Source organism: Ostrea edulis, chromosome 10 (genome assembly GCF_947568905.1).
Source record: "Ostrea edulis chromosome 10, xbOstEdul1.1, whole genome shotgun sequence".
NCBI lineage: Eukaryota > Metazoa > Mollusca > Bivalvia > Ostreida > Ostreidae > Ostrea > Ostrea edulis.
Genome location: NC_079173.1, coordinates 22,449,254 through 22,476,236, shown reverse-complemented (window position 1 = coordinate 22,476,236; position 26,983 = coordinate 22,449,254). Strand labels below are relative to the sequence as shown.

At 36.3% G+C, this 26,983-nt stretch overlaps 1 protein-coding gene and 1 long non-coding RNA gene across 2 annotated transcripts; one reads left to right on the top strand and one right to left on the bottom strand.

The window, feature by feature from the left end:
- Positions 1 to 25,873, top strand: LOC125665543 (tubulin gamma-1 chain). Its single transcript, XM_048898230.2, has 13 exons — positions 1 to 198; positions 5,103 to 5,153; positions 6,923 to 6,984; positions 9,089 to 9,256; positions 10,387 to 10,455; positions 12,335 to 12,414; positions 13,568 to 13,694; positions 15,277 to 15,363; positions 16,937 to 17,086; positions 17,676 to 17,828; positions 18,938 to 19,099; positions 23,148 to 23,339; positions 25,237 to 25,873. Exons 1-13 carry the CDS (start codon positions 150 to 152, stop codon positions 25,264 to 25,266), a joined length of 1,380 nt encoding a protein of 459 aa, XP_048754187.1. The 5' UTR covers positions 1 to 149; the 3' UTR covers positions 25,267 to 25,873.
- On the bottom strand, positions 3,035 to 4,150 carry LOC125665545 (uncharacterized). Its single transcript, XR_007366263.2, has 2 exons — positions 3,716 to 4,150; positions 3,035 to 3,281 (listed from the first exon to the last, which is right to left on the bottom strand). It is a non-coding gene; the product is annotated as an uncharacterized LOC125665545 (long non-coding RNA).
- Positions 25,874 to 26,983: the final 1,110 nt, after the last annotated feature.

Here is a 26,983-nt window from a genome sequence, read left to right as displayed (position 1 = left end):
CTACATTTACCGCTTGCCCTAAACTTGCCGCCAAGTGAAAATCAAAATAGGCCTACATGGCTACAAGTTTGTACGAGAAATGAGAAATGTGATGGAAGTTTTGTGTTAAACTTATATTGAAGAATATATTTGATCAAGCATAGCACAAAATGCCTCGAGAAATTATTACATTACAGCTGGGACAATGCGGAAATCAAAGTAAGGAACTTGTTTATGTCACTAGGCTCTTTTTTACATACTCTCCACCCGAATTTCCTTTAGTTTATTGAATCATAATATTCAGAGATCTATGAACACACTGTAACATAATCACGTTGCAACAATGGTTACACACAATGCAGTGATTTAAGATATGATACAGGTGCTGAATGTCAGACGTGTACAGGTGTAAACAACCCGAGATTCCTCGGACTCTTACCCCCACTTTTATGTGACACGTGCCTCGCACATTTGTAGCACCTGTTTTCTGTAAAGTATTTGTTGCCCATACCAGTATTTAGTTGTCTCGATCGAGCGGGTGACCTTTGATTTTAATCCCTGATTTATCTGTCCTTTGACTTTTTTTTGTATGTATAGGACTTCACTTAGAATCTAGTTGATGAAGAACTTTTAGTATTGATTGTTCAGAGCACTTTCTGGATCTGGTACTGATATTAATGGCTTCCTTGTGCAATACTAATTTTACATGCTTTAATAATTTACATGTGGGATGGGGTGTCTGGATCTTGAAACAGGAAGGTAGAAAGTGCAACGGACCAGACCGGGATTCAAACCTAGGCCCCCTGAATCTCTAGTCAGGTTCTCAACCAACTGAGCTATCTGGTCAATGGCAGACGAACCCGGCTGACCGCTACATTCCTTGAAGACATTAACCTAGGATTTTAATCCCCTAGCAGGCATTTTCACCTGTCAGTTCCAGGGCCTCTGGCGATTGAACCCAGCTGACCACTACAATCTTGTGCAACGCTTATTACAAATGGACTTTTAGATTGTCCAATATGAAATTCACAATACAAAGACTTGCATAAATAGGAGTTTTTTGCTTCACTTTAGTGTTAGAGCCATGGAAAGGTTACCTCATATATCTAATTGTGTGTGTGGTGGTGGTGGTGGGGGGGGGGGGACTTGTTATTGATGGAGATACTGAATTTGATTCTGCAGAAGAGTCTAAGGATTTGAAGTTTTTCTCTATGCTCCTGCGACTTAAGTTGCCGAGGATACTGTTTTTGTCCTGTCTATCCAAAACTTTAATCTAATTCGCAATCTTTTCTGAGCACAATTCATGCCGTACATAGATGTATTTTTGAATAAATGCCTCAAAGATTTAGTATCAAAATATTTTCCCACTACACTTCTGTCTAAATTCAAGTGTGAAAATACATAGATGGTGCAAGCACTTTACTGGAAGAGGATTCCGAAACGCATTAAGGTAGCTAACTACACTAAAACTTACTCTGTTTGACACTACGTACAAGATGGCGATTTAAATGTTTTGTGAAATTATTTGTATCGATCGATTTGTTTGTTATCATCGTAGCTCAGTGGTTAAAGCATTGGGCTGGTGAACCACAGATCTTGAGTTCAAATCCCCCAGTCTTTTGTTCATCTATGTGTAGAAATACAGTGCTCCAAGTTGCAAGTAAATCGGTCGCATTTGCGACCAGAAAATCAATTTTGCAACTAGAGATTATAATTAAGTCGCATTTTTGCGAGTGGAGAAAATTTGGGCATCCAGTAAAATTTTAGAATCGGGATCAGAAGTCTGAATAAATATTTTTCAGTCTCGGTCAAAACAATCAAGATGGCGGGAAAACGAGGTTTAGAGCACTTTGGATTTATCAATAGTAAAAAGCAGAAGCCTCAGCCTTGTACATGTAACAAAGAAATTTAAGAATCGCACGGAGAAAGTTCTGCATCAAAAGATTATGTAGCAGTGTCTAAAGAGAAATGCAAACGTAAAGGAAGAACCCCAGTCCTGAAATAGCGGCGGGAATTTTCGTGATGGAAAATGTTTTGCAGAGGCCAATTAGCCAGCAACGTCCACCATTTCTGGACCCCCATTGTCCTATTTCGCCACGACCGAGTGTTCATCTTTCGAACATGGAAGTGTGACTATTCACGGTAACAGTAAGAGTCTACGTGTCTTTGTCCGTGACTGCATTATTAGCAGTAAGTCGAGCGGGGCAACTGTTGCTGTTGATTTTCAAAGACAATCAAACTCGGGATGTAGTGTTCTTATTGATGCTGGTACTAATTGTTCAGCAAAAGATCCAACAAAACTAGAAGCTTTTATTCGCATAACATGATAAGCAGTAAAGACTCACTTATTGAGAACTTTAAACAGAGTTCTTGAAAAGTGTCAGTAATGTCGGGTTATCCGATAAAAGTAGTAAATGTCCGACACGAGTTACTTAATTGTCGGTCCTGATGGCCGATATAAGATCGGGATCGAAGTCCATTTTTTACCAGGAAAAATGGCAGCCATATGGCTCATAAATTTTCAAACCGATGCTAAATCTGGCAACACATTGAAACGTAAACATGAGGAATCAGTTGTGAGGAACAACGAGGAGAAGAGAAACCGATTGTATCTCCGCCTGGCAATCTGGGAGACAATGGCTTTTGTTTGCAGCGTTTTTACCTACTGCTTGCAGGGCTCACACTGGACCAAAATTTTGTGTCGCAACCTGGCGCGCGTGCATCGACTCATACACGTTTACTGTAGATCTATATTTCATGTATATTATTCAAGAGGCATATACAACATATCATATCTCTGATTATTCTTACACAATGTATACAACATAGCTTTGTTTAGCTTTTATCACAAATCACTATAATTATTAGGATATTGTGATAATCGATTGTATTTCAGCAGATTGCTTTTTAGTCAGTCTGATGACATTGCAACACAATCATGGTTTTATTCCTAAATATTGTTTTTGGCTAAGTTGACTCAATTCTATTTCATACTAGAAAAAAATAGGAGTATTTCATAGCATATAAACTGGCTATATTAAATAAAGACAAGAAATGAGTTTCTAAATGTTTATTAATCATTTTAGTAGTGTAAATGACATATATTACTCATTAAATTTGCAGTCTAGAAAAAGTCACTGATGACAAAGTTACTGAAAATTAATTACTGTAATACATAACACATGATCATAGTTTCACATCACATTTTCACTGAAGAATCCTGTTTTCATCTTGAAATCCAGAATGACAAAGTGGTCCTTTGGTGAATCTCATCATGTAGAGGAGAAGGGACTTCATGAAGTCTGAAACAAATTTTAAATGGCTTAAGATGATGTGAAGTCAAAAGATGACAGGATAGCAATTTCAGAAGAACCTACTGTTTTGCGTTTTCTCATGGCCATTTTCTAAATAGATCAAACTAAAGACCTAAAGAATAATGCAATTTCCCAACATTCCTCTATTTATACACTATACTAACGTCAAATGGATTAGAAAATATAGCTGAACATTCTAGTTTACCTTTCTAGATGAAATCGCTTTTGTACTGTGATGAACCGACAAATTAAATTTTATATATGTTTATTAACACGGAAGTATCTTCCATTGACTAGTTTGTGTGCACAATCACACGCTTTTTATTCCATCCAGTACAAAACAGGAACTCCCCAGTCATGACTCGGGTATCTCTATATTGTAGGCAACTGGCACGCACAAAGTTCATTTCATTCACACCAACCTGCACATAGAGGATCAACCCTTTGTTTTGTGTAAACTGCTAAATAAACAAGACGCCCCTAAGTCTTATTGTTCCCATGCGACAGGGTATCCACATTCTGCACAGGTAAAACAGCCCTGAGGCTGTTTGGATGCCAACAGCTGAAATTCAAAATGGCGCACGAATACTAAAATACGAAATGTCCGTGTCGCATTTCCGGAATTTCTGTCGCATTTTTTTCTGAAAAATCGCAAAATGCGACAAATGCGATGGGCATCGCGAGCCCTGGCTTGATGACACAATCTGCTCTAAGTCGAAACTGACGAAAAGACCAACTACACTCGGGCTTAAGTGAGAGAGAAAGTAGTTACAACGATTGCAGAGGAAGATGAGAAAGAAGTTGAGAGGAATATACAGGATAGAGAGAAAAATGGAGGATGAGAGAGAAGTGGAGGGTGAGAGAGAAATAGAGCAAGAAAGTCACTCGGATAATGAAAGTGAGGAAGATTCATTCAGAGTATAAGGAAGATGAGAAAGGGTATGAAAAGATGATTTATAAACTTATAGCTGAGATGGAGATTGAATACAATTACACATGTAGTTGATTTTAATTAAAATATATGAAAACCTCAAAAGCGATGCATTTTTATCTGGACTGACAAAATTTTGTTTGGGCTGACACTATTTCTAACAGTGTCAGACCAAATGTCTGACACTTCAAAAGAAATTTCAAGAACTTTGACTTTAAAGCAAATCCTTGTGTGGAACGCTGGGTTTTCTTCCCCAGAAACATACTGTAAAATACACAGGATGGCCCAATGCAATACAGCTTTTGCCAGAGTAAATACTTGACTTGTTAGCATCCAGCATGTTTCACAGTACATTTCTATTCAGTTTAAAAATAAAACAAACAAAATGCATACATGGGTATTGATATTTTACTTGAAAGATATTCATATTTAAAAAAAACCTTGTAAGTCTTATTTACAAAATCTTTTACTATTTTGAAATTTTGAAAATGGCGACTAGAAATTTGAAAATGGCAACCAGAAATATTTTTAGGTTGCCATTTTGCGACCTGATAGCGGATGCGACATGGAGCACTGAAATAATTTTTTTGAAAATCATGTTTTTATCCAAACTTGTATATTTTTTGTCTTTTTGGCACATATACTTATTGTATATCATCATATCTTTTATAATTAAATCAATTCGTACTGATTTGAGAAACTATTTCTGGGAGTAGGGAGCCACCTTAAAGCTCCATTTGAACTGAAAACTTGCAGCTTCATTAAATGTTTGTATTAAAGATCCATTTGAGCTGAAAACCTGCGGCAGCTCCATTATTAAAAGTTCACTTGAATATCTGTGTGACTGCATTATGATATTAAGATGATTTTGTTTATAGTTGGAATGGAGTTTTGGAAGCAGTTATGTGCAGAACATGGAATAAGTTCAGGTAAGAGTTAGCATTGCAACAGTTGTTGGTGAAAATCAGGATCCATTTCAGTGATTTTTCTACATTTTTTACAAGGGTCCTGTGGCTTTTGAATTGGGAGAAATTATCGACATTTCAGTCAAATTGGGAAAAATCAGTTTTATCGTAAATAAGTTTTGAAATCATATCAAACATTAATTATCTTTATATATTTTACACATCTAATTTTCTTTAACCTTCTAAAATTTTCAACTATTCTATCCAAATCATCATTCCCATAACTCTTTGTTAAGTCTTAATGTATATAACTCACATCAAATGTTTATTTTTCTCAAATACGTTTTCTTTTCATAATTCATTATTGGGGGAAATGCAAGCTAAACTGGGGAAAAATTGGCAATTTTTAGGAGGGGAAAGGGCCGAAATTCGGACCCAAAATGGGCCTTAAAAAATCACTGCATATGCATGAAGGTGACTGACAAAACAAGTGGGCCTCTTGTATAGATTGTACAGTTTACGCATGAAAATGCAGATGTCGACAGAGTCCTTTCTGCTGAATCAGTTTTCTAATCATAGATTTATTATGATTATTAAGTTTAATTCAAACATGTACATAAAAAACATGCATGCACTCTAATCAACTAAGCATATCATAAGGCTAAAAATACTATGTGAAACTGTTAGTTTCAGTTGCTAATAGAAGGAATTGTAGGATGAAGATGCAGTCTTCGACGTTAACCGGTGGCCCGAGGCCAGTAAAATCGGGATCGGGCTTCTAGAAATATTTAACCCAGGAGTCCGACGGGCCTGTAAATGTTTTATTGTATGTTTTGTATATATTACAAATAAAGTGTGAGATTGACTCTGGCTTTGTCAGAACGTGAAATTTCTCATCAAAAAACGATCAACCATGCTGCTTTTTCTGAAGTATTATAGGGAGGCAAGGGCACTGGAAGTTAATGTAAATATATAGTATGTGCACGTAAAAAAAATACATGCACATACTATATATTTACATTAACTTCCAGTGTCTGTGCAGGGAGGGGGCTCATCCGTGAAATTCCAGACCTCACAAGCGTATTTCGTAATCACAACCATCAGATCCAAATAAAAAAAAAAACACGGTCGTACAAGGAGAAAAGAGAACGAAAGAGGGTGGGCCTTTACTAAGATTTAATTCTGGAGAAAACAAAATGTTTTGTACGTGGTGTTTACAAAACAAAGTAGAACATGAGCTGCTGATGTATCTTTGAGATTAATATGTTGAAAAATAAAATAAGATAATCCTTTTAATGTCAGTTGTTCTCTATATCCATGATCACCTTGATATGTATTTTCCTACATTAGAACATACATGTATCTTTAGTGTAGAATCAGCATGCAACACCTTGTAAATGACACGTGGTCAAATTAGAAAAAACATTTTGGGCCATTAAAATATTGTTCGGGCTTGCAAAATTATTATACTGGAAGGCCCGAAGGGCCTGTGCTTCACAAAGTTTTTCGTGAAGACTGAAGATGAAATCAAAATAGTGTGAACAGAGTGAAATGAATTTGCACATTGTCTATCAATTGTATTTTCAAATTTGCGATTTTTCAATACTGTATACATGGTAACGGTTATTTTCACCCCATTTTATTATTTACCGGCCCCCATTGTCAATGAGGAATTTAAAATATACAACATTAAATTCATAATAACAAGTTATCTCTCTTTATCAGAGGGAATCCTGGACGATTTTGTGTATACAGGTTTTAATTCATAATAACAATTTATCTCTCTTTATCAGAGGGAATACTGGAGGATTTTGCCACAGAGGGGACTGACAGGAAAGACGTCTTCTTTTATCAGGTATTTAAAGTATTGAACATTGAGCAGGTACAAGTGTATTTCAGTTATCAAGAAAACACATTGAGGTTGTGGAATTTTGTGCTTTTAATTAGAATGATTAAATTTAACGGATGAAATTAATGACAGGTAAAAATTTGATTGGGTACCTTTAACCTCGGAACCCTCCCTGTAAGTTTCAAGTTTGAATACAGAACTTTTTAGTGCTTCTTGGTATTAACCTGACAGGTATTTTTACTCACCTGAGCTGAATTTCTGATCACCTGTTATCCGCCATCCATCTGTCTGTAAACTTTTCACATTTTCAACTTCTTCTCTAGAACCACTGGGCTAATTTCAACCAAACTTGGCAAAAAGCATCCTTGGGTGAAGGAGATTCAAATCAAATGAAGGGCAATGCCCTTCTCCAAGGAGATAATAGCAAAATAGCAAAAATACACTGACAAATTTTAAAAATATTCTTCTTAGAACCAGAAGGCCAATTTCAGCCAAACTTTGCACAAAGCATTCCTAGATGAAGGGGATTCAAGTTTGCACAAATGAAGGGCCATGCCCCCTTTAAAGGGGAAATGATCATGAAAATGCAGAAATAGAGTGGGGTCATTTAAAATCTTTTTAACTTATATGGCAGGAAAAGTTAAAATTTACATGAAAGCTTCTACATAGTGTTTAAAATCATTGCCCTCGGAGTTAAGGTGGGGCCATGATAAGGGATCAAAGTTTTACATGCAAATGTATAGGGAAAATCTTTAAAAATCTTCTTCTCAAGAACCACTAGGCCAGAAAAGTTGAAATTTACATGAAAGCTTCCTGACAGTGCAGATTCAAGTTTGTTAGAATCATGGCCCCTGGAGGATAGAGTGGGGCCACAATAATGGATCAGAATTTTTACATGTAATCAACTATATAGGGGCCAGATAAGTTGAGATTTACATGAATGCTTCCTGATATAGAGTAGATTCAAGTTTGTTGTTTGGTCCCCATGGGTAGGGTGGGGCCACAGTAAGATGCTGATAAATATGGGAAATATCTGTAACTTGAACTATTTAAGCAAGGGCTGTCATATATTTAGATTTCTTACAGCAAGACCTTTCATGTGATCCAAAGATGTGCAATCTTGTGACCTTGACCTGGAAGATTGACCTACTTTTCATGAAAATCTTACTTATTATGAACTACGTATATCTAAGGTAAATCTATCATTTCTTGTATACATATAAATTTCTTATGGCAAGACCTTTCATTTCATAGCATGTCTTTTGACCTTGTGACGGTGAACTCTTGAGTTTGACCTGCTCGAGGCCCGCTCGTGCCATGGCTGTGTCAAACCTAAGACATTTTAAAATAGGTAGTGATTGCTCCTTTGCCAAACGCTCAGCATTAGTGAGAATCACAGGTCTTTTGAATATGACCTTAAATACGGAGGTCCTGTGTTGCAGCAGGCATTGGCTCGATAAAGATTCCTCACTGCTACAGCCCCGAGTGCTAAGCATAGGTCTAGATTTGTGGTACCTCACCTAAAGTTGGTGACATATCAATATGAGTCAGAATACGGAATTTGCTAGTCTTGAAGAATTTTGAACCCTGAATTGGTTACCTAATATCTCCTGAACTATTTAAGGTAGGGTTTTCATATTATGTATATAGATTCTTTATGGCAAGACCTTGTTATACTTGCCCAAGATGGGTGTTGACCTAGAACTAAGGTTTCTTAGGGTGAGCGATGAAATGCATGGGCTTTTTGTTGGGCTGTCTTAGTGTATGAACAGATTAGCTTGTAAATCTTATTTGTAGGCCAACGATGAACATGGTGTTCCAATAACCAGTCTGTTTTCAGGACAGATCATTTTGATTTGTTGGTGGACTTTGAACATAACATTCTGAGAACCGTGCTGTTTTTCTAGATAATGTGTACTTGTAGGCGGATAATAAATTACATTCTGAGAACCATGCTGTTTTTCTAGATAATTTGTACTTGTAGGCGGATAATAAATTACATTCTGAGAACCATGCTGTTTTTCTAGATAATGTGTACTTGTAGGCAGATAATAAACATTACATTCTGAGAACCATGCTGGTTTTCTAGATGGATAATTTGTACTTGTAGGCGGATGATGAACATTATATTCCTAGAGCAGTATTGTTGGATTTGGAGCCTCGTGTCATCAACACAATAATGAATTCTCCCTACGCTAACCTTTACAACCCAGAGAATATCTACCTGTCTAAACATGGCGGAGGAGCTGGCAACAACTGGGCATCTGGCTACAGTCAGGTATCGAAGAGTTGTCTGGCTACAGTCAGGTATCATAGAGTTGTCTGGCTACAGTCAGGTATCATAGAGTTGTCTGGCTACAGTCAGGTATCATAGAGTTGTCTGGCTACAGTCAGGTATCAGAGTTGTTTGGCTACAGTCAGATATAGAGTTGTCTGGCTACAGTCAGGTATCGAAGAGTTGTCTGGCTACAGTCAGGTATCATAGAGTTGTCTGGCTACAGTCAGGTATCATAGAGTTGTCTGGCTACAGTCAGGTATCATAGAGTTGTCTGGCTACAGTCAGGTATCATAGAGTTGTCTGGCTACAGTCAGGTATCATAGAGTTGTCTGGCTACAGTCAGGTATCATAGAGTTGTCTGACTACAGTCAGGTATCATAGAGTTGTCTGGCTACAGTCAGGTATCATAGAGTTGTCTGGCTACAGTCAGGTATCATAGAGTTGTCTGGCTACAGTCAGGTATTACAGAGTTGTCTGGCTACAGTCAGGTATCATAGAGTTGTCTGGCTACAGTCATATATCATACAGTTGTCTGACTACAGTCAGGTATCAGAGTTGTTTGGCTATAGTCAGATATAGAGTTGTTTGGCTACAGTCAGGTATCGAAGAGTTGTCTGGCTACAGTCAGGTATCATAGAGTTGTCTGTCTGACTACAGTCAGGTATCATTCTAAAGTTGAACAGTCTGTGTAAATCCAGAGAAATCTTATGAGCAAACTGTTTACAACAACTGCTTTTATTTGCAAAATTCCAATGTAAATCGTACATGTAACAAATAAGCAGAAGATTACATTCCAGAGGCATTGTTGTGGAATCTGATGTTGTTCTGAAGCAGATTAATAACGCTTCACTCTAGACAACACTTACACAACAGTTTCTAAAGAAAGCTATCTCCCTGATCATGCATAGTGGATAATTGCTAATTAAAAATCAAATGTTGAATATTACGGCACATCATTCAAATTGAAGTTATATTTCGAACATGAGTCATAACGTTGTAATACCTAATAATGTGTTGTCGCTTGATAAATAAAGAATATTTTTATTTTCATTTCCTGCTGTTTTTCACTAACTTTAATGTACTCTTTGTGATAATGGAGAAGATTTAATTTTTATATCAAATTTGTACAGGCTGAGAAGCTGTATGAGGAGATCTTTGACATCATTGACAGAGAGGCAGACGGTAGCGACAGTCTGGAGGTAAGATCATCAGATTTCTAGTACGGTACGGTGTTAGTGGTACTGTCGTACAGTAATAAATGACTAGAGGTCAGCTTATCAGATTTCTAGTACGGTACGGTGTTAGTGGTACTGTCGTACAGTAATAAATGACTAGAGGTCAGCTTATCAGATTTCTAGTACGGTACGGTGTTAGTGGTACTGTCGTACAGTAATAAATGACTAGAGGTCAGCTTATCAGATTTCTAGTACGGTACGGTGTTAGTGGTACTGTCGTACAGTAATAAATGACTAGAGGTCAGCTTATCAGATTTCTAGTACGGTACGGTGTTAGTGGTACTGTCGTACAGTAATAAATGACTAGAGGTCAGCTTATCAGATTTCTAGTACGGTACGGTGTTAGTGGTACTGCCGGACAGTAATAAATGACTAGAGGTCAGCTTATCAGATTTCTAGTACAGTGTTAGTGGTGCTGTCTGCATCTGTCATTGCGTGATGTGGGTCATCCGTTAACAATTGAACACTTTTAAGTTCTTGATAATTACACTTTAAAGTGTATTCAAATTTTGTATGAGCATCTTTTGGGCAAGGGGCACTTAAATTGTAAACTCCTGCAACCTGGGGACTAAGGGTTGGGGCAAGACTGCCAAATATTGACCTAAAATCTAGGCAACCATTCATATGTAAGAAAAACTGAATGCATAGCCATATAGGAAAGGAATGCCTCTACCAAAATTGTGAATTTCATGATCCCCAGGGTCGATGATTTGACTCCAGTGTGGGGCAAAACTTTGTGTATAGTGTTCATGTGTAAAACGTTTGAATAACATCTTCTTTAATTATATCAATACTAAATTTAGACTAAATGGATATTTAGAAGGAGCAGGTAGTCCTTTAACAAAACTGTAAATTTCATGATTCCAGGGGTGAGGGCTGTATCAGGGTGGGGCCAAAATAGTCATGTTTAAATGTGTGGTTTTAACAATTGAAAATTTTTAATTTCTTCTTGATAACTACCATAGCAAGTCTTTTCAAATTTCGTATGAAGCATCATTGGGACAATGGGGACATAAAGTCAAAATTAGGGATTTTGACTTGCAGGGCAGGGCCAAACTTTGTATAGTGTGTTTGTGTAAAACAGTTAAAATAACATCTTTTTATTGCTGTGGAAACTAAACTGAACCTGAATGGGTATTTAGCAGGAGCGGGCACCCTAGCTTTACCAAAATTGTAAATTTCATGATCCCAGGGGTAAGGGCTTTGGTTCTAGGGTGGGGCCTAAATTATTATAGTGACTAAAGAGACTAACTCATGGTTTCACCCCAAATTTTGATTTTCACTTTTAACAATCAAAATCTACTGTCTAATGTGTTTAAAAGGTCTCACAATAAAACTTAGGTGAAACATTATCACAGAAGCTCATTTTGGAGAGTTTATTATTTGTTTTGTAAACAAAGATTGTGATATTGTTTACGAAGTTTTCAAAAGAAATAGATATGAATCTAAGTTTATTATGTCTATTACATTTCAAGTTTTAAAATGTATCATTTAAAAGTTAAATTTGTACTGTGAACAATTAAGATGCTTTAAATTACAAAATTAACATTTCACTGGTTTGTATGTGAATCAAAAATGAAAAAAAAAATTCCAAAAATGTGAACCAGTCCTTTTAGATATGTTTAGTAACAATTGATCAGCTGAAGGTTTCTAGACTTTTTCATTTGATAACAAGCCAGCATCCCCACTCAGTCAGGAGTTTTGTGAAGAATTACTGATGATATGCACAGTTATAAAGGAATTAGTTGCCAAATATGAAAAAAGGGGGGTATTGTAGAAATTTGGTTGATTTTTTTAAAACATGGTGCTGTCGTTTTATAACATGTTATCTATCTGTATGCAGGGCTTTGTTCTGTGTCACTCCATTGCTGGGGGAACAGGATCAGGAATGGGGTCCTATCTCCTAGAAAGACTCAATGACAGGTAAGTGTCCTTGTTCTCAGGAATGGGGTCCTATCTCCTAGAAAGACTCAATGACCAGTAAGTGTCCTTGTTCTCAGGAATGGGGTCCCATCTCCTAGAAAGACTCAATGACAGGTAGGTGCCAGTGTGCCGAGTTTTAAATAATCAGGACTATTTTCATGACTGATAGTCTGGTATGATCGAAACAAAAGAATTCACTTTGATCTTGCTCATGTTTTTAAGGTAAATGATTGAACTTTGTTTGCCAATGTGTAGTAGCATAGTTAACACTCGGTACTGCTTTATTTTGCCTAAAAGTTTTTACGCTCCTTTCTTAGTTTACTAAGTTGAACTTTTCTTATCCAAATTTGTCCATTTTTTTTGTTTGTCTTTTTTTTTTGGTTATTAACTTTCTACATTTTCATCTTTTTCTCCAGAACCACATGGCCAGTTTCAATCAAACTTGGTACAAAGCATCATTGAGTAAATTGGAATTCAAAATTGTTCAAATGAAGATTCTTGCCCCCTTGAAAGGGGAAATAATCAAGAAAGGGCAAAATTAGGGTTGGGTCATTTATAGATTTTCTTCTAAGAATCATTAGGCCAGAAAAGTTGAAATTTACATGAAAGGTTCCTGACATAGAGTAAATCCAAGTTCGTACAATTCAGAAGTGCAGGGTGGTGGTGATGGAGACAGGGACAGACTGAATGACTTGGTTATGTTGTCGTCTGGAATTTGTTTCCATTTCACCTTTCTTCATCGTAGGTTTCTAAAGATTGATTGATTGTGTTTTACGTCCTGTCGAGAATTTTTCACTCATATGGAGACGTCAGCAGCTGTAGGTGAAATACCTCAAATTTAGACCTATGCTTAACACTCAGGGCTGTAACAGTGAGGGTTCTTTATTGTATCAACGCCTGCCACGACAGAGACTTTCGTTTTTAAGGTCATATCTGAAAGACCCGTGATTCTCACTTCTAAATGCTGAGCATATGGCGAAGGAGTAATCACTACCTATTTCAACATCTTAGGTTTAATACAGCCATGGCACGAGCAGGGCTCGAACTCACGACCTCCCAGTTTAAGAAGCGAACATTCTACCACTGAGCTACCGCAACTGGGTTTCCAACGAAGTTATGAGTTTAATTCTTGTCCGCTTTTTCTTTACCATAGATTTCCAAAGAAGTTGGTACAGACGTACTCTGTATTTCCTAACCTGGATGAGATGTCTGATGTTGTCGTTCAGCCTTACAACTCACTGCTGACACTGAAAAGGCTTACCCAGAATGCCGATTGTGTGGTAGGTCATGTTTAAGGTAGCTAATGATAGCTATCACCTGATAAAAAAAAAAACCTCATTGAATTTTCCTCAATTTTATTCATTATGATGTTTAGAAAAACATATTTAACAATTCATCAAAAGTAATCAGGTTAATTTTGGAGGATAATGAGATCCTCTCTTGTGTAATTTACAAAGGCAAAAAATGCCGAAATTGAGAAAAATAACACAAAGGCCATCAGAAATTTTTATTGACAGTCAGACACCAGTCATATATTGTAATATAGGTTTAACTCGCACAGTCAAAAAATCAACTTTAATTAGAAATTCAAAATACATCTATTAAAGGAAAACACATAAATGATTTGACCATATAATTGACTAAATATACCCTATTTATGGTATTTCTCGGACACTATCGGACACAAGTTTTCTGAAAACAACCTACTGTTCTGCTGAAATGTTGTTCCACAAAACAGATAAATTACCTGGCCATAACAGTATCATGAATCACAGGTTTAACTCTGTTTTATGTTAAAGGTAGTCTATATCGCATTCACCGTAAAAAAAAATTGACCAGAATTCACTCAAATTACTCGTGTAGTAATGTCGTCCATGTAAAAGGGGGAGCACTGTTATGGAAGCTGTTAACAGTACAGAACCTACTGAAAAATCGCCCCTATCAAGCGGTCATATGTTTCATGTGGTCATTTAATTCCTCCCGATTAAAAATCCTGGACGATATAACTCTGTTAAGCGACCACCCGTAGTCAGTGGTAATCAAACTGCCATTTTCCGCTGTGTATAGCAGCCATTTTGAATTGTCACATGACTTCCAACCAGAGATTGCTAGATGGCTTCTGAATATGCTGTTGCTGATATAAACAACTGACTAAGTGTGGCAAAAACTAAACCATGTGATCAGTCTAATTAGATTGATATTGAAGATTGTATATTGTTTAATAACCCGTTTGAGAATCTTTCTCTCATATGGAAACATCACCATTGCCGGTGAAGGGCTGCAAAATTTAGGCCTATGCTCAACGCTTACGGCCTTTGAGCAGGGAGGGATCTTTATCATGATACAGCGCTTCGGTTTTTGCAGTCCCATCTGAAGGACCACCCCCATTTAGTCGCCGCTTATGACAAGCAAGGGGTTCTGAGGATCTATTCTAACCCAGATCCTCCTGGGACATTGAGCTTAGCATATCATAATGAGTTGTTTGTACATGGTAAATCAAGGATGTTCATGTCAGATGAAATATATGTCAGAAAAAGGGTGGAAGAAAATCGCTAAATCTGAAAGAATAATATGAATCCATTAAAATGATGGAATCAAGACCGATTACCTGGCCCCAAGACCATAAACAGAGAATAGACTTAAGTCAACATTTTGATTGCTCATATCCTAAGATTTATTTAGAACAGATGTTTAAAAAAAACTGCAAGTTTATAAAATACTCAAATGCAAACATAAACTGAAAATGTTATTTGTTTATGAAAATTATCTCAAAACTTCGCTGGATTTGAAATTTCTCAGTTTATGGTGTTGGGGCTTGTAGTGGTGCTTGGAATCTGTAGTGTCATTTAATTGTATATTTAGGTTGTATTGGACAACACAGCTTTGAACAGAATAGCAGCAGATAGACTCCACATAGAGACACCCAACTTCTCCCAGATAAACCAACTGGTAGGTACTGCTAGATAAATCAACTGGTAGGTACTATTAGATAAACCAACTGGTAGGTACTACTCCTAGATAAATCAACTGATAGGTACTACTTCTAGATAAATCAACTGGTAAGTACAACTAGATAAATCAACTGGTAGGTACTACTAGATAAACCAACTGGTAGGTACAACTTCTAGATAAATCAACTGGTAGGTACTACTAGATAAATCAACTGGTAGGCACAACTTGTAGATAAATCAACAGGTAGGTACAACTTGTAGATAAATCAACTGGTAGGTACTACTAGATAAACCAACTGGTAGGTACAACTTGTAGATAAATCAACTGGTAGGTACTACTAGATAAACCAACTGGTAGGTACTACTCCCAGATAAATCAACTGGTAGGTACTACTAGATAAACCAACTGGTAGGTACTACTAGATAAACCAACTGGTAGGTACTACTAGATAGATAAATCAACTGATAGGTAGTACTAGATAAACCAACTGGTAGGTACAACTTCTAGATAAATCAACTGGTAGGTACTACTCCCAGATAAATCAACTGGTAGGTACTACTAGATAAATCAACTGGTAGGTACTACTCCTAGATAAACTAACTGGAAGGTGCTACTTCTCCCCCAGGAGTACAGTTTGTTTTGGGGGTATTGCAAATTTGGATATTGCAGATTTTACTTTTTATTAGATCCACCACTTGAACATCCAAATTTGATCAAACATCTCTCTGGGAAATTTCCATTGTTCAGCTTATCATTTTAAAGAATTGTAACATTGAGGGAAAGTCTGTAATTCTATTGGTAGACTCTGTTGATAGACTCTGATGATAGACTCTGATGATTCTGTAGATGTATTGATCTTGTCAAGATTCATATAAAACAAGAGCACTACTTGGTGATTTGCATGTTAGTCATATTTGTGCTGATGCATACCCATGTTGTGTGAATTCAAGTTTGGTAATGTAGTGACCCTTTAGGGCTACATTAGGGCCACAATATGTGGTCAAAAAATTTCATGGGAATAGAGATTAAAAAGAACAAATCTTTTAAAAATCACAACAGCTGAACAGCAGCAAGGTCAATGTGACTCAGGTGAGGGATATGGCCCATGGGTCTCAAGCATTTTCTCAGCAATGTAAGACTCAAACTTAGTGGCATACTTTATTAAGTTCAGCTCATTGACTTGAGAAATAATTCTTTACTTTCAGCCAGAAACCATTTATGAGTTTCAACTCGAGATGTTCATGGCTCTGGGGTCTGGTTTACTTTTGAACTATTTCTTTGTGAGATTTTGTGAAACAATGAACTCAAGGATATTATTTAAATTTTCACAATAGTTTTTAATTTAAACTATATTTTATTCACAAAGTGAATGGGATCGGGCAGCAGGCATAGCCTATTTTAGCCCTCTCCCTAGTTTCTGTTGCTCAGGTACATTCCCACAATATTTCAGATAAATTTTAATCAACAACAGTACCATGGTCTCTAGGAATTGAGAAATCCAAATCTGCCCTACCAGAATGAACGTAGTGCATGTTTATATCGATTTTTATTTTAATTATCATTTGAACAGGTTTCCACTGTTATGTCAACGTCCACTACAACACTGCGTTACCCTGGTTACATGAACAATGATCTGATTGGCCTGATTGCCTCGCTGATTCCCACCCCACGACTTCACTATCTGATGACAGGATACACTCCGCTGGCTACAAATTCACAGGTAAAATGTCGCTGATTCCCACCCCATGACTTCACTATCTGATGGTGGGGCACACTCCGCTGGCTACAAATTCACAGGTAAAATGTCATTGATTCCCACCTCACGACTACACTATCTGATGGTGGGGCACACTCCGCTGGCTACAAACTCACCGGTAAAATGTCGCTGATTCTTGCCCCATGTCTAATGACGGGACACAACAGAGAATTTGATTGATTGATTGAATGAATATTGTTTAACATTCCTCTCGAGAATATTAAACAATATTCAATCAATCAATCAAATTCTCTGTTGTGTCCCGTCATCAGAGAAATTGAGATAACTTTAACATATTTAATATGACACTATTCTTTTGAGAATTATTTTTGTAAGAAATGTAGATTTATAAATTTTATGAGGCACTATATACATGCACAATATACAGAACGGATTTCTTTTAAAATTATTTATATTTACTTTCAGACCAAGTACTTCCCAGTACTTTCAGTACTTTGATTTGTTGTCTTTATTCCTACATTAATGTTACAAATCCCATTATATGATAGGCATTTAAATTCTCTTCCTCTACCTCTTGTACGTATCTTTTTAGGTGGCCAGTGTACGTAAGACCACAGTCCTGGACGTCATGCGTCGACTGTTACAGCCCAAAAACATGATGGTGTCCACTCCAGTCCACCGTCAGGCCAATCACTGCTACATCTCCATCCTCAACATCATCCAGGGCGAAGTCGATCCCACACAGGTAAAGTGAAACAGTACATCGGGGTCGAAAGGTCAAGGTCAAAAACATTGAATATAACACTGTCGAAGAGTACCTTACTACCTCACCTGTGGCCATTATTACCCCCAAAAAATTCTTACGATTAATCCTGTGGCCATTATCACCCCCAAAAAATTCTTACGATTAATATGAGAAAAATTTTAAACACTGTAGTGGTTTTATAATTCTCCCTTTATATATTTCTGATTGAGCAAAGTTAAATGATGCTCTATACTTGGGTGATAAAACTGGCATTCTTACACAAGGCATTGTTGCACTTAGTTTAGGAAAAGGCAGAGATGTTTTTTGTTTTTATCTTAGTCACATATTTTGTGAAAATGGCCACTGAGCTGAAAGCTCAAGTGAACTTTTCTAATCACATTTTGTCTGTCTGTCAGTCCATCTGTTTGTAAACTTTTCACATTTTCATCTCAAGCAATTGAACTCGGTACTATTCATTCTTGGGTGAAGAGGATTCAAATTTGTTCAAATGAAAGGTCATGCTCCCTTCAAAATGGAGACACTAAAAATGGGCAAAAATAGGGTGGAGTTATTTGAAAATCATCTTTTCAAGAACCACTGGGTCAGAAAAATTAAAATTTACATGAAAGCTTCCTGATATAAAGTAGATTCAAGTTCATTCAAATTATGGTCCCAGGGGGTATGATGGGGCCACAATAGGGGATCAAAATTTGTGAATGTCATGTTTGGTTATATTGTGAGCCTTTGAGACTAGGTTTGGGCCACAATGTGGGGGTCAAAATTTTTCATGCGAATAAACGCCTCGAGATATTGAATTGCTTTTTTGTAGGTGGGTATATAATATGGCTCAGTTGTAGATCGAGTTTGTTTTGTTCCGCTTGGTTGATTTTTGATGGAGTTGTGCCCCTTTAATGTAGAAAAATTACTGTTACGGCCAGTTTTCCGGACTTTTTTCTAAACACTTTGAGATATTGAACTGATTTTTTTTATATTGAGGTGTATATTGATGAGTTACAGATCAAGTTTGAGTTTTGTTCCAGTTCGTTAAATGTTGTGAAGTTGTGCCAACACATCTAGTGTTAATAAAGATATTATGTTTGAATTTTTAGGTGCACAAAAGTTTACAGAGGATCAGAGAGAGGAAGTTGGCACAGTTTATTCCCTGGGGTCCTGCAAGTATTCAGGTTGCGTTGTCACGGAAATCGCCATATATTCAGACATCGCACAGAGTCAGTGGTTTAATGTTGGCCAACCACACCAGTATATCAACAGTAAGTCACAGACCTACATAAATATGTTTAATTAAAGACAAACTACAATCACAAAGTCGCACACACACATACTTACGATAAATCACATACCTATATACTGACAGTAAATCACACACCTATATACTGACAATATATCACACACCTATATACTGACAGTAAATCACATACCTATATACTGACAGTATATCACATACCTATATACTGACAGTAAATCACATACCTATATACTGACAGTAAATCACACACCTATATACTGACAGTAAATCACATACCTATATACTGACAGTATATCACATACCTATATACTGACAGTAAATCACACACCTATATACTGACAGTATATCACATACCTATATACTGACAGTATATCACATACCTATATACTGACAGTATATCACATACCTATATACTGACAGTAAATCACATACCTATATACTGACAGTAAATCACATACCTATATACTGACAGTAAATCACATACCTATATACTGACAGTAAATCACATACCTATATACTGACAGTAAATCACACACCTATATACTGACAGTATATCACATACCTATATACTGACAGTAAATCACATACCTATATACTGACAGTATATCACATACCTATATACTGACAATATATCACATACCTATATACTGACAATATATCACACACCTACCTGTATGTAGCTGTATATCTACCTGTATGTAGCTGTATATCTACTGTGAGTTATCTACCTGTATGTAGCTGTATATCTACCTGTGTGTAGCTGTATATCTACCTGTATGTAGCTGTATATCTACCTGTATGTAGCTGTATATCTACTGTTAGTTATCTACCTGTATGTAGCTGTATATCTACCTGTATGTAGCTGTATATCTACTGTGAGTTATCTACCTGTATGTAGCTGTATATCTACCTGTGTGTAGCTGTATATCTACCTGTGTGTAGCTGTATATCTACCTGTATGTAGCTGTATATCTACTGTGAGTTATCTACCTGTATGTAGCTGTATATCTACCTGTATGTAGCTGTATATCTACCTGTATGTAGCTGTATATCTACTGTGAGTTATCTACCTGTATGTAGCTGTATATCTACCTGTGTGTAGCTGTATATCTACCTGTATGTAGCTGTATATCTACCTGTATGTAGCTGTATATCTACCTGTATGTAGCTGTATATCTACCTGTGTGTAGCTGTATATCTACCTGTATGTAGCTGTATATCTACTGTTAGTTATCTACCTGTGTGTAGCTGTATATCTACCTGTATGTAGCTGTATATCTACCTGTGTGTAGCTGTATATCTACCTGTATGTAGCTGTATATCTACCTGTATGTAGCTGTATATCTACCTGTATGTAGCTGTATCTACTGTGAGTTATACACCTGTAATCCTTGTATACAGTTATTTTTTGTGGTTAGGATTTTTATTTTAAAAGGTAGCATTATTTTCTGTGTTTCCAATTTCTGTGGTTGCATTAGAACAATGCATTTAGATAACATAATTAATTTTGTTTGAAATATTTCACAGCTGTAATTTTTGCAGATTTTTCTTATCTGCAAAATTCCTTAAACAACCACAGAAAATACCTTTTATACAGCATCAACAGTAAATCACACACACGTTTAAATCAATCACACAAACGTTCAAGTCAGTCACCCAAACGTTTAAGTCAATCACACACCTGTTTAAGTCAATCTCACACCTGTTTAAATCAATCACACAAACGTTCAAGTCAATCACACACCTGTGTAAGTCAATCACACACCTGTTTAAGTCAATCACACACCTGTTTAAGTCAATCACACAAACATTTAAGTCAATCCCACACCTGTTTAAGTCAATCACACCTGTTTAAGTCAATCACACACCTGTTTGTTTAAGTCAATCACACACCTGTTTGTTTAAGTCAATCACATACCAGTTTGTTTAAGTCAATCACACACCAGTTTGTTTAAGTCAATCACACACCTGTTTGTTCAAGTCAACCACACACCTGTTAATCACATACCAGTTTGTTTAAGTCAATCACACACCTGTTTAAGTCAATCACACACACGTTTAAGTCAATCACACACCTGTTTGTTTAAGTCAATCACATACCAGTCTGTTTAAGTCAATCACACACCAGTTTGTTTAAGTCAATCACACACCTGTTTGTTTAAGTCTATCACACACCTGTTAATCACATACCAGTTTGTTTAAGTCAATCACACACCTGTTTAAGTCAATCACACACCTGTTTAAGTCAATCACACACACGTTTAAGTCAATCACACACCTGTTTGTTTAAATCAATCACATACCAATTTGTTTAAGTCAATCACACACCTGTTTAAGTCAATCACACACCTGTTTAAGTCAATCACACACCTGTTTAAGTCAATCACACAAACATTTAAGTCAATCACATATCTGTTTGCTCAAGTCAATTACACACCTGCTTAAGTCAATCACACACCTGTTTAAGTCAATCACACAAACATTAAGTCAATCACACACCTGTTTAAGTCAATCCCACACCAGTTTAAGTCAATCACACAAATGTTTAAGTCAATCCCACACCTGTTTGTTTAAGTCAATCACATACCAGTTGGTTTAAGTCAATCACACACCAGTTGGTTTAAGTCAATCACATACCAGTTGGTTTAAGTCAATCACCTGTATTACAGTAAATCAAACTCTTGTACACCTGTATATTGACAAGTCGCACCTGCATACCTACAGTTTGTCACATACAACTACAGGAAATCAATCTTATATATCTATAATAAGCCACACACCTGTATTTGATGTATATCTTTACACCTGTATTGTTCTACACACACCTGTATTTGATGTATATCTTTACACCTGTATTATTCTACACACCTGTAATTGATGTATATTTTTACACCTGTATTATTCTACACACACCTGTATTTGATGTATATCTTTACACCTGTATTCTCCACACACCTGTATTTGATGTATATCTTTACATCTGTATTCTCCACACACCTGTATTTGATGTATATCTTTACACCTGTATTATTCTACACACATCTGTATTTGATGTATATCTTTACACCTGTATTCTCCACACACCTGTATTTGATGTATATTTTGTGTATTGTTCTACACACACCTGTATTTGATGTATATCTTTACACCTGTATTATTCTACACACACCTGTATTTGATGTATATCTTTACACCTTTATTGTTCTACACACACCTGTATTTGATGTATATCTTTACACCTGTATTGTTCTCCACACACCTGTATTTGATGTATATCTTTACACCTGTATTCTCCACACACCTGTATTTGATGTATATCTTGTGTATTGTTCTACACACACCTGTATTTGATGTATATCTTTACACCTGTATTATTATACACACACCTGTATTTGATGTATATCTTTACACCTTTATTGTTCTACACACACCTGTATTTGATGTATATCTTTACACCTTTATTGTTCTACACACATCTGTATTTGATGTATATCTTTACACCTGTATTGTTCTCCACACACCTGTATTTGATGTATATCTTTACACCTGTATTCTACACACACCTGTATTTGATGTATATCTTTACACCTGTATTGTTCTACACACACCTGTATTTGATGTATATCTTTACACCTTTATTGTTCTACACACACCTGTATTTGATGTATATCTTTACACCTTTATTGTTCTACACACACCTGTATTTGATGTATATTTTTACACCTGTATTATTCTACACACACCTGTATTTGATGTATATCTTTACATTTGTATTATTCTACACACACCTGTATTTGATGTATATCTTTACCGCTGTATTATTCTACACACACCTGTATTTGATGTATATCTTTACACCTTTATTGTTCTACACACACCTGTATTTGATGTATATCTTTACATCTGTATTCTCCACACACCTGTATTTGATGTATATCTTTACATCTGTATTCTCCACACACCTGTATTTGATGTATATCTTTACACCTGTATTGTTCTACACACACCTGTATTTGATGTATATCTTTACATCTGTATTGTTCTACACACAGCTGTTTGAACGCACTCTACACCAGTACGACAAACTCAGAAAAAGAGAAGCATTCATGGACCAGTTTAAGAAAGAATCCATATTTAAGGACAACTTGGATGAATTTGATAATTCAAGGGAGGTAATTCAGCAGCTGGTGGATGAATACCATGCCGCAACAAAGCCGGACTACCTTTCCTGGGGTACACAGCAGGTGGGTGGTGAAGGTGGAACAACACCTTGTTAAAGAGATAAAAAGAAAGATTTCAATTTAGTGCATTTTACTATTGGTTGCTTTTGCCTCTGTTTATAGTAGCAAAACGGGTACATCCATAAAAAAAAAAAACTGTGTATTTTTTTTTAGCTCAAGTGAGTTTTTCTGATTGTCCATTGTCTGTGTGTCTGTCAGTCCTTGTGCAAACTTTTCATACTTTCGACTTCTCCAGAACCACTGGGCCAATTTCAACCAAACTTAGTACAAATCATACTTGGGTAAAGGGGATTCAAGTTTGTTCAATGAAGGATACCATACCCCCTTTAAAGGGGAGCTAATCTTGAAAATGCAAAAATAGGGTGGAGTCATCGAAAACTCTTCTTAAAGACCACAGGGCCAGAAAAGTTCAAATTTACACGAAAGCTTCCTTACATAGTGCAGATTCAAGTTTGTTCAAATCAGGGCCCCCGGAGGTAAGGTGGGATCACAATAGGGGATTGAAGTTTTACATGCGATTATATAGGGAAAATCTTCTCAAGAACCAATAGGCCAGGAAAGTTAAAATTACATGAAAGCTTCTTGATATAAAGCAGATTCAGGTTTGTTCAAATCATATCAGTGGGTCCACAATAAGTGATCAAAGTGAATATATAGGGAAATCTTTAAAAATCTTCACAAGAACAACTGTGCCAGAAAAGTTGAAATTTACACGAAAGCTTCCAGACATAGTGCAGATACAAGTTTGTTCAAATCATGGTCCTTGGAGTAGGGTTGGGCCACAAAGGAGATCAAAGTTTTACATTCAAATATATAGGGAAAATCTTTAAAAATCTTCTCAGAAAGCACTGGGCCATAAAAGTTCAAATTTACATCAAAGCTTCCTGACATAGAGTAGATCCAAGTTTGAGCAATTCATGGTCCCTGGGGGTAGGGTGTGGCCATAATAGGAGATCAAAGTGTTATATGCTGATATATTGGAAATCTTTTCATTTTTTTTTTAATCTCTTGAACTATTTTAGCTTGGACTTTCATTATTTGTAAATATGTTCCTTACGGCAAGACCTTTCATGTGATGCAATGGTGTGTGAGCTTGTGACCTTAAGCTGGAAGTTTGACCTACTTTTAATAAAAATCTTAACCTATTTGTAAAATCTCCTGAACTGTAGATCTTTCATATCTTGTGTATATATTTCTTATGACAAGACATTTCATTTGATATCATGATCTTTGATCCTGTGACCTTGAACTCAACAGTTTGACCTATTTTTAAGAAGACAACGATATATTCGGAACTCTTTTAGCTGGGGATTTAATATTTTGTGTATAGATACCTTGTACACAATGGTGATCTTTTGACCTTGGAATTTGTCTTACTTTTCTTAAAAAATAAAAATTCTGACCTATTCAATATCTGCTGAACTATTAAAGGTAGGGCTTTCATATAGAGGTTCTTTATGGCAAGACCTTATTATTTTGTGAATTTCTTTAAAATAACAACAGCTGAACAATGACAGGGCTGTGAATCAGGTGAGTGATGTGGTCTATGGGCCTCTTGTTGTTATATAAATTTAGTTTGTTTTGACTTTACAAATAAACAGCAATTTTGAGAAAATGATTGAGAGACATGACAATGAAATATATTGATAAGAATTTGTGCTTTATGTAAACTGACTAGATTTGCCTCACGTCGAATACAAGTGTGCACATGTTCGTCTATTTTAGCATGAATAAAAGAACAAATAAATACATCAACTTTTAAAAAGAAATCTCTATATATTTTCAAGTTAAAGCTCTGTGTTGAAATCAAGTCAGTTTTGAAAACACAAGTTTATGAAACAAGATTTGTTTATAACAGTTGATCGGTGGAAATGTAATCCGAGGTCGTCTATTTTCTTAGGCTGTTGCTGCTACTGGGGAGAGAATTTGAAACCACAAAAAACAACGATGTGGAATGTGTGGTGACAACGGAAAAGATTGAGCTAATAACTGTTGACGTTGGGAAGATTTATTCTGGGAACGTGCTCCCCATTTCTTCTTGTAAACAGAACTGCAAGCAGTATTTCAAAGTCCAGAAAATTTACATCTCTACGATTATCTTAAACCAGGCCCTGATATACAATGGAGACTTGTTAAATAATATAGCAGTTTAATATTATAGAATCATTAGATCTTCAAAAGCAAGGAGGGGGGGGGGGGGGGGGGGGGGGGGGGGGATTGGGACAGATCAGAACCTAGATCTAGGTTTTATGCCATGTTGGAGATATATAAAAAAAAAAAAAAAACCTCCAATTACACCATGTATATATTTGAAATGATGAAAACTGATGTATTTTTCTAGTATATTTACATGCAGTCTTGTAGAATTACATATTTAAAGGGAATGTATATGCCTGCATGTAAAACCAGTGTTGTTAAAATAGGATGTGAATATTATTAACCTCTATGTGTTTACTTGAAGTTGATATGAATTTCATGTTCATGGTTTTCTTCCAAGTTTATTGTATGAAATCAAATTAAACATGCCAATTCATTAACTGCTAGTTTGTATAATATATACATATGATATTGTTAATATGAAGATTTCCATCCTATGTGTAAATTGTTCAAAGTGCTGTCAACATTTGGTTCTCTGAAAAAGAAACGGGGGGGGGGGGGGGGGGGGGGGGGGAATTATTCCCCAAGAGCTACAGTTCTGCAACTACCACATTGTGAATGCTTATGTGTCCAATTTAAATTATAAGATCCTTTGATCAGGTCACAGGGTGTAGGGATATACGTGAAAGGATCTAATTTTAATTAAGATTGTTATGTGTCCAGAGCAAAAAGCATCCTTCCAGAATTTGGTCTCAAACTTTACACAGAGGTCATAAAAAGGGAGAGGAAGTGCCTCTTGATGTCAGGGTTCAAGGTCATGGATTCATTGTGAGGGAGGATTGGTCAGTCACCTATAGGTGCCTGTAAATTTAGTTATGTCATACTCAAAAGGAGAATTCCAGTAGATTTATTTTCATGGGAATTGATTTTCTTCTGTCATTTATGTAGCAATATTCCATTATCACCTTCATATGATGTTACATGTAGGTCTCTCAACTGATTTGATATGCAAGAGCTTGTTCTGCATATGATCAGTTTTTTAATCGAGGCAGGCCTGTGACAAACCAAGTTGATGTTACAGGAGTTTCAACTGTCTCATTTAAAGTCAGCATTTTGCTAAGTCTATGGTCATTATAACGATCTAGTTTGCCAATACAACCTATCATTGGTTCAAATGCTGTCTGACATGTTAAATATCAATTCTTGGGCCAATTTTTACATACTGGTTTTGACTACGGATTACTCCGTTTACCTGATCGAGATACATGGCTCGTGATGAGTGTGATTGGTTGTTGGGATACTTGCTTCTCCTACACACCAGGGGCGTGTTGCAAAGGAATTTACGACTTGTGACCAACTTTACATACTGCAATATTCCTGTTTATTGTAAGAATTTAGATCATTCACTCCAATGCAAAATCGTAAATAAAAATTGTGTTGAAAATTAAGCCTCAGAAGTTCTGATTCATTTAAACTAATAACTGTAATACCATTTAAGACTTGCGATTTTGTCATAAGTTGTTTTGTAAAACGGGCCCGATCCCACCTCT